Here is a 9,255-nt window from a genome sequence, read left to right as displayed (position 1 = left end):
GGCGGGAGCGCTGCCGCGCTTCCCAGACGGCGCACTGTAGCAGTGCGCCACCGGGCCGGCCCAAGCTTTCTCATTTATAAATGGAAATAGGTTGTTGGGAGGATCAGATGAGGTCCAGTGGTGAAAACTAAATTTCAAAGCAGCCTATAAAGGCAAAAGATTATTATGGTCAGGTGATTGCAGATTGAGGGACCCATTTCCTCATTCTATAAATTGCAAAACTGAGGGCTTCAAGAGGGGCAGGGGCTTGCCCCAGGTCTTAGCAGTCTGTGAGCAACAGCCGAAGCCCAACCCTCCTGCCTTTGGGCCTGGAGCCCTTCCTTGCACCCCTAGGATCGGTGTCTTTGTTGGACACAGGCCTAGACAGACTGACTGTACCCTGAGGACCTGGAGGAATCTCTGTTCCCCATCCTTCTCTTACTCCACTTCAGCCTGTTGGAGGAGGCCTTTGGTCTGTTGAGATGACCACCAGAGTCAGGAAGCTGAGAAGGATCTGGAGGAAGAGAACAGTGTTGCTGGAGCTGTATAGACCCTGCTTCCCAGGTAAGGGAAAGAGCCCAGGTGTGACAGATGTAGGGGCAACGTTAGGGGACAGATTCTGAATAGAAAGGAGTGGGAAGCATTGGACTCAGTTTCTGAGCCTGGGAGGATCTGGGTGCTCAGGTAACTCCAATTGAGGCCAGTGGCAGCTGGAGATGAGAGAAAGTGATGTACCTTTAGCTGAGGCTGTAGGAGCCACTTCCCACCCCCACCCCCAGCCAGGTGGAGCAGCGAGGTGGCATCATGGGCAAATCATGCCACCCACAGGATCATGCAGCTGCCCACTAGGGAAGCGAACTTTTCTCTGTCCCTTGCAGCAGTGGAGCTGGGCTGAGTAAAGCTGTTTCTCTCTGGAGTGATCTTAGAGGTTCTGGGGGTGAATAGGGGGAGGCGCTGGGAGACCCTGAGGTTTGGTTACAGATTGGGCCTCCTCAGGCAAGTCATGAAAAGCGGGTATTTATAGAAATAGAAATCCAAGATCCCCCTACCCCCACCTCCAAGTATCTAATTTTCTGGGCCTTCACTTATTTCTGTTTTTCAGAAGGGGAAACTGAGGCTAAAGAAAGAAAAGGAAACTCTTAAGGACATACAATGAGTTGGAGTAGAACTGGACTAGGATAGAGATCTTTCCATTACATGGCAGTGATCAAACGTCTTCATCAAACATTTACTGTCTAATGTATACTCTGAGAAGATCGACCTTGGGGTAGTTTAGAGAAGCTGGGATTGCAGTCAGACCTAGCTTTTAACTAGCCCTTCCAGTAACAACATTGTGACCCTGGGTGAGTCACTGCCCTTCTCTGAACCCCAAGTCGTCTGTAAAGTGGTAAGCCTTATGTAGAGCTGTCTCGAGGTTTAACTATAAATTAAATGACTTAAGACCTGTTAAGTGCAGAGAACAGCACCAGGCACATGGTAAGCACTCAATACATGTTAGCCACTGCTGTTATACGTGACACAGGTTGAGACAGGCTACAGATGGGGTTGTCCTAGAGCCAGGAAGGGACAGAGATACAGCAGCCCAGGTCTGCCTGACTCCTAGATTCCTCCATACCATCCCCTATGTGACTGCATTTCTAGAAGTTGACAAAGGGACCCATGTCCCCATCTCCTCCTCTGGCCCTAGGAGCCTGGCAGGGAAGTGTTTACACCTCTGCATGCACATGGTTCCCTTCCCCAGACCCTGAGGCCAAGAGTTAAGGTGATTCCCAAAGCTGCTCTGCACAGTGAGACCGGACCAGACCCTGGGCTTTTTCCTTTGCATGACCTCCACCCTTCAGGGCAGAAGTCCAAGAAGGCTGACAACAGGTTCTTGGCCTTGATTCCCTTGAACAGGGCAGGGGCTGAGGGCAACAGGGAGCCTGGAGGGGAGACGGGGCCCAACATCAGATAACCCACCCCCAGCCCACCCTGTTTGAATTTGGAGTCCTAGCCCAGCGTTAATTTCAACTCTGGTCCAAGCTTCCCTAGTGGAAGTCTGATTCAAACCCCTTATTTACAGAAGAGGAAAGAGAAGCCCAAACAGTCCCAGAACTCACCAAGAGCCCCATAGTAAGGTAGGAGTGAGTCTTGTCCAGAATTTAAGCCTTCTGACTTTAGGGGAGGGCTCTGCCCAGCAGCAGAATTGGAGGGAGGAGAGTTTGGTTCCGCCTCTCCTCCCCCCACTGCCACCACAGTCCTGCTTGGAGCCAACCCCCAGTGTGGCCACCTGGGTGGGCTCTGGTGGGGAGGGAGGTGTCAAGAAAGTGGAGAGGTAAGGGGAGGAGCAGGGAGTGTAGGACCTGGTCAGAGGGAAGCCCAGCGCTGGCCTGGAGCGAGTGGGACTGGGGTGCTCTCTTTGGTGTGTGTGGCTGCTGCAGGATTCTGGAGCCTTATTAATCAGTCTGAGGCAGCAGAGGATAAAAATACCATGGGAGCACATTCCTGGAGGAGGGTAGCAAAGCAGATCCAGGAATGAGTCACAGAGCCAAAGCCCTAAATTTAGAAGGTGCTGAAGGAGGCACCCTTCCCCTGGGGGGGACTGTGGAGATGCCTGCTGACCCAGGGCACCTGGGACTCAGGGCAGGAAGCAGGAGCTGGCAGGAGTCCCCTGAACAGCAGTGCCCCACGGAAGTGGAGCCTTGGGGAGGCTTGTCCCAGGGGTGGATTTTGACCCCAGAATGAACCTTGACCCAGGACAGAGCTTTCAGCCCCATTCTCAGACAGAGGCCGTAGGGAATCCCACCCATACCAGCAATTCACATGGAATCAACCCCTGGAGTATGGACATCTCAGTACTGCGCTGCCATCTGGCTGGGCATGGCCAGGCTCCCTGTGCCCTGCTGCTGTCCTGGTATCCAGCTGTCGGACACTGAGGAGGGCTGTATGGATGCAGGGAGCTAGTGCCAGTGAGTGAAGGCCTCTCGAAGGGTTCTTCTTGGAATTGGGGGTGAGGGATGGGGACCAGATGTCATCACACCCACCTCTGCTTAATTCTCAACCCTCCAGGCTCCAGGTTAACCCAGGACAGGAGGAGAGTGGGGTGCTGTCTCCAGGAACAAAGATGTAGGAAAGAGGCTATGCCTTGGGGACAGATTCCAGACTTGGGGAGAAAGAGTCTCAGGAGACAAGGACTGATGGCAGCTGTGTCATTTATTGAGCTCTCATTGTGTGCCAGGCCTGTGCTAAGCACTCCACCTGCATTAACCATCTTCATCCCCATTATAATGACATAAATCTTATTAGTCTGCAATCTTAGAAATGGGACAGCTAAGACACAGAAAGGTTAAGTAACTTGTTCTAGATCACACACTAAGAAAGTGCTTCTACCCAGACAGCCTGGCTTCCAAGCCATTATAGACTGCTGAGCAAGGTACTTCACCCCATCTGCCCTGCCTCCTCTCCATCCTTCCCTCCCCATCCTCCAGTCCCTGAACCCCAGATCCCTGGGAGCTACCCTCTGGGCCTTGCAGGGTCCTGCTGCCCAGGACACCCCCAGACTTGGCTTGGGGGACAAGTCAAACGACAGAACCCCTCCCCACAACCCACCACACAGGACTTCACAATTTACAGAGCCCTCCTGACTCAGCCTGGTGGAGAGACCTCCTGAGCACCATTACTTTGACAAGAAAACAGGCCTAGAGAGGTGCAGGACCCAAAGCAGAACCATGGAGACTGCCTTTAGGGAGGACCCCAGGCCCAGATGGCCACCCCAGCCTCCAGCCCCTGCATGCTAAGTCCCACTGCTGACAATGTGTTTTGGGCACTGCCGCCTGCAGGAACTCAGTTTGATTGTTGGGTCAATGCAGTCTTCCAAAAGCCCTGGAGTTTCCTGTCAGAGACACCCGATCCATCTGCCTGACCCCAGGCCCTCTGCTTGGCTCTGTGTCCAGGCTGGGTGGAAGTAGGGCCTTCTTGTGTGTCTTCAGGAAGGACAAGGTTGTCTAGGCTGCCTTCTACCAGGCTGAGCAAGAGCTCCTGACCTGGGATAAGGGCCTGTTTTCTGGAAGCCCACACAACTTCCTTCTTTTAGTTTTTTCTTTGTCTCAAAGCTGGACCCTCAGCGCCCTGACTTAGGACATTTCCCACCACCTGGAAATACAGAGACCTCTGAGGGGAGCTCTAGATCACTCTTTGGGTGACAGGAGAGGTCAGAGGTCCACCCACAAGACTCCCCACCCCCAGGCTATTATTGTTCCTGGAGGAAGAAGCTTCTCTGGGTGGCTTTGACTGCCTGAGTGCTGTGGGCCTGCTTGGGAGCTTGGACCTACCCAGGGACATAGTCTGGTCCCAGGCCTGGCTTGACTTCCCATACCCAGGAAACCACATGCCACAACACCTAGGGAGGGTTTTCTTTCTTGCTGGGCTTTATTTTTCTCATCTGTAGAATGGGGCTAATGGTTGCTGCCTGAACTTCCACCTAAGGTTGTTGCGAAAGTGAGACAAAAAGAGCATGAAAATGCTCACTCTGGCCCAGCGCCTCTTTAGAGAGAGTGTGCGCAGATCTGGGTGTGCGCATGTGCACCTGCGATGACTTCCACACCACTGTGATCAGGGTCCTGAAGGCTGCATTCCCATAATGCCGCGAGTAACTGAGGTCTGTGTGGGAACTGGTGTGTGACTGCGTGGCGCTTCGAGGTTTGGGGATGTGGGTATGGCAGTGTCTTGGGTGTAAGGTTGCCAGATTTAGCAAATGTTTGGGATGTACTTATAGTACAAGGTTATTCGTTGCTTATCTGATTTTCCAATTTCACTAGGCATCCTGTATTTTATCTGGCAGTCCCATACTGGTGCTGTGTGTGACCTGTGTGACCAAGCATGTGTACCCATATAGGGCTGTACATGTGTGAGACCAAGATGGTGTGTGTCCTTGTGGAACTGTGCCAGGACATCAGGATGGTGGCATGGCTGTCACACTGTAACAAGGAGTGAGAATGTGGGTGACCATGAGTGACTGATTTGGTGGCTGTGCTCCACTATGTGGCTCCCTGAGGCTCTGGCAGCTCCCTCAGGGCAGGTCTGGGCTGTTTGCTCAGTGAGGCCCAGCAGGGGAGTGTCTCGCCCTGGGTAAACACTTAGATCCAGCTCCAGATGGGACTGGGATGTAGGCCTATTGCCCCTGTAAAGGACAAGCAGCCCTGGGGGCCTCAAGGTGCTCTGTCCTGGGCCTTCCCCAGGGCCTCTGGAACCACCCCTCCACTCTGCTGCTTCCTGGTGACATCACACAGGTTGCTGTCTAATCTTCTAGAACAGTGCCCCAGGACACTGCCTCATTGCCCTGGACAACCTGGGAATTTGTTCCACCCAAACTGACGGGCAAGGTTACCCCTGAGACAGGTGTGTGGGAGTGGGGAGAAGGGGCCTTGGGGGGCCTTATCTCCTAGAGGGAGATCGAGACAGCCATCGTCTGTCTAACTAGATGGTGAGTACGGGCGGGCGTCTAGGAGCAAGCCAAGAGTATTGGGCCGCTCGTTGTGCAGGACACTGGGCAGGGTGGGGGCACTAGGGGGGATGCTGAGTCTTGAGGCTGAGAGAGGGCAGTGATGGTGCCAAGGTCATCCACAGGCAAGTGGAAAGGGTGGTATGTAATAGGGGGCAGGAACCTTAGGTTAGGAGCTGGGAGACTTGGGTTCTTATTTCTGCTTTATTCCTGCTAGCTGGGCCTTTGTTTCTCCATATGTACAGTGAGGAGGTGGGGCGAGATGGTGTTAGTCTGAGGGTCTTAAATTCTGAGCGGGGAGCTGAGGGGAGGGTTAGGGATCACATCATGGGTTAGCTCCAGGCAGATGCCCTGACCCCTGCTTCAACGGCTGGTCGGGGGCAGTGAACAAAGTCTGGTGTGAATCTCTCCAAGCGACTCTTTGCCCCCGTCCTATATTCACAGTCTAAGGTACTAGAGGTCTCCGGATGAGCACCCCCATGCCTCCCACAGCCATAGTTATTCTCTCTGCAAGGGGCACGTGTAAGACCCAGGCTTGCTCAGTGACTTGGGTAATGATGCCCACATTCCCAGGATACTTCTCAGTTTCCTAAGCACCCTCTCCCTCTTGTGCACGCTCTCACCTTCTGCACCCACTCTGGCTCTTGCTCAGTGATGCCCCATTCTGGAGCTGGGACCCAAGAGGAGCCAGACCTGGGCTCTGCCCTGGGGGCTCAGAAAGGCCCCTTCATCCACCTCCTGTGGAGGGGACTGAGTCTGGAGCAGGGACTGCTGTGGGCAGGGCAGGGGTCATGCTTTGCTGACCTTTTCCACTATTTGATCTTTTGTGAGACTCTTACCAACCACCATACCAAGATGTTACCTTAACGCTTTGTGTTGGAACCCTGAATTTTTAGACAATGTATTCCTCCCTGTGCCCCCTTGCTCCCCAGTTTTATTTTTGGTTATTTATCTGTGGGTGAAACTGGCACATATACAACTCTTTTCATCTCAATAATTCTCAGAGGGTAGGTATTATTCCAGATGAGGAAATTGAGGCTCAGAGAAGGCATGTCACCTGCTTTTGGTCACACAGCTAGGAAACAAATGGTGGAGCCAGGATTTGAACCCAGGTCCACAGACCCTTTGCACTTCCAGGCTGTGGGAAGCAACTCAAGACTTCTTCCTCAGAGCCCCTTCAAGCCCTCTTGGGCTCACTCTTCTGCCCTGGAGCCAACTGTGCCCTTCTCTCTGCTGCTCAGGGGTGTTTTGAGACAAGATATGAATCTGCTTTGTCAACTTTGAGAGGCCATCATGAGCCCCAGAGCTAGAGACACCTAAATTCCTGGGGTGGGCGGGTGGGGGTGGGTACTTGCAAGGGCAAATTAATGATGAGTGGGATGGGGTGATGCTCTTCTGCCCACCTGCTGAACCCAGGACCCAGGGATGAGCCCAAGGTATGGCTGCCTGAGCCCAGGGGTGCCACGTCACCCACTTTTACTGACCCCAGACCCAGAAGATTCATTCTTGGTAAATCTGTGTGTGGATCTGAGTGATGGTTTTGTTCCTGCCATCTTTGGTTTCTCTCTATTCCTCAGACTGGCAGCTCTGGAGAAGCTGCTTTTGGAGGGAACTTCTGGAGAAGTCCTTCTGCCAGTCTGCCCTTACTGCTGCCTCCTGCTGTCACCTCAGCCCAATTTCTTTTACCCTGGACTTGGTGGTGAGCATGAGAGATTTACTGCCCTGGTGCCTGCTGTCTGCTGAGAAGTGTGTTATTGGGGCCCTAAAAAGGCAGGAGCCAGCAGGCCAGTGCTGCCATCTCTTTTCCTCATGGCAGATCCCAGACGCTACAGCTCACAAAGCAGGCTTTGGCTCTGCTGGGTGCCTTATTGGTCTCCCACCAGCCCAGGAGGAAGAGTGTCAGATACAGCCACTGAAGCCTGGGGTGGGGCAGTGACATGCCTAGAGCTGGGCTAGAGGCAGAGGAGGCAGATAGGTAGCAGAGAGTCAGAGCCTTGGCATCCCGAGCCCCCAAGTCAGCCCCCAGTCACCCACTCATTCCCATACACTTTTTCAAGAGTGCGGATTAGAAGGGGTAGGGTGATTATCTGATTATACCTCCCACGCTGCAGGAGGAAGGCCTAGAGAGCTAAACAACACAGGCCTCATGGGGACCTACAACTCATTTTACAGAAGTCACTTTTTATAATGCCCTTTGAGGTTACTTGCCATCCAGGCTCCCTTCTCACCCCCACTCATTTTTAACACTGAGCCTGATTTACAAACATTTGGAGCCCTAAGCACTTCAGGAAGAAACACCTCTATTTGTGAACCTGCTGTGACAACTCCTCTTTTTTTTTCCTCTTAGCCCCTTTAAAAAAAGCTGTTCCGGGGCCGGCCCGGTGGCGCACTGCTACATGCGAGGGTTGCGATCCGTTGCCGGACACGAAAAAAGACAAAAAGGAAAAAAAAAATAAATAAATAAAATAAAAATAAAAAAGCTGTTCCATCCCAGAGTTCTAGGATGATGAGGCTAGGAGGTGCTGTAGGGTTATACATTCTTATTTCCTCCTTCTGTAGATGGAAAACTAAGGCCCAGCGAGGCTGGGGCAGCCAGGGCAGAGAAAGGAACCCTAGAGTGTGAGGAGGCTGAGACTTGGGCTCTGGTCAGGATGGCCATGGAGTCACTCTGACACTGGGCAAGTGAGCTCTTGTTGGGCACTGGTTGGACCCTGTTAGCTGCCCAACCGCAGGAGCTCACCACAGGCTCTCCCTGCCCCTCTGCAGTCCAGGGCCAGTTACTGCGGCGAGTAAATGCTCAGCTTTGGGGACAGGCTGCCACACTCATACTGCGCCTGGCCTCAGAAGTTGAGCTATGGGGTCTCAGTTCACATGGAGTAGATAGGGGCAGAGCTGGCACTAGGACCCAGGAGCAGGTGCAGCCTCCCAGGCTGGAAAAGGTGGCTGGAGTGCTGACAGACATATCTCCTCTGAGGCTATAAAGCTCTGGGCAGCTCTGCCTGGGGAGGGACAGGGGAGCCCCAAGACCTCTGGGGCCAGATTCTCTCGGCAGGCAGTCTGGTCCAGTCCATGGGAGGCGTGTGTGTGTGTGTATGTGTGCATGTGCAAACGCGTGTGCTGAGGAGGGGTGCTGGTGGACAAGGGGCTCAGAGAGGTCCTGGTTAAAGCTGCCAGGTGGGAGAGAGACTGGAGTTGAGAGTTTGCCCAAGTCTGGCCAGCTTGTGAACCTTGAGCCTTGTGGGTTGGATCAACTTCCGGCTGGGTTTGCACGGCCCACCGGGAATTGGGTTGCCTAGGCTTGGTGTGCCTCTAGGTTGGTGGGGATACAAGCTGTGGGCATCTCTGATTTGCTGTGGGGCTGTCGTCCCTGCGAATTAATCTCTCGATTGTCGTGGAGGTGTGCGCCTATCTTTGGATCTCTGCGGCGTTGTGTGGGGGTGTTTCTGGGTTGTTTTGGGGACAGCGTGCCAGTGAGTAAATAGGTTGTTGCAGAGATGTGTACCTGTGGGAATGGGAGGAGGGTGGAGAGAAGGGGCTCACAATTAACTTCCAGAATCCTTCTTCTAGCACCTAGTCGTCCTTCCTGTCAGAGCCCATTCTACCTTGGCCACTCTTCACCCGGTCCCCAATCCCTGCCTGCGGACTGGCTCCTCCGGGGCCAGGTCCCCTCTCGGGGCGCGCGGGGGCGGACGCTAGGACCCTGCGGGGCGGGGCGGGGCGAGGCTGCGAGCTCCGTCAGCTTTACCTCCGCAGCCTGGAAAATACCGAGCCCAGGCGAGCGGAGCCCCGGGAGCCGA

At 53.9% G+C, this 9,255-nt stretch overlaps 1 protein-coding gene across 1 annotated transcript in view; it reads left to right on the top strand.

Moving 5' to 3' along the window:
* The first annotated feature begins 63 nt into the window (after positions 1-63).
* Positions 64-9,255, top strand: part of STARD10 (StAR-related lipid transfer (START) domain containing 10) — a 33,867-nt gene continuing 24,675 nt past the window's right edge. The window contains exon 1 of the mRNA XM_008565049.1: positions 64-543. Within this exon, the coding sequence (XP_008563271.1) occupies positions 462-543 (82 nt within the window). The 5' untranslated portion in view covers positions 64-461. The remainder of the gene's footprint in view (positions 544-9,255) is intronic.

Source organism: Galeopterus variegatus, unplaced genomic scaffold (assembly GCF_000696425.1).
Source record: "Galeopterus variegatus unplaced genomic scaffold, G_variegatus-3.0.2 Scaffold194, whole genome shotgun sequence".
Classification (NCBI taxonomy): Eukaryota; Metazoa; Chordata; class Mammalia; order Dermoptera; family Cynocephalidae; genus Galeopterus; species Galeopterus variegatus.
The sequence above is the reverse complement of the archived record's forward strand: the minus strand, read 5'-3'. Positions and strand labels throughout refer to the sequence as shown.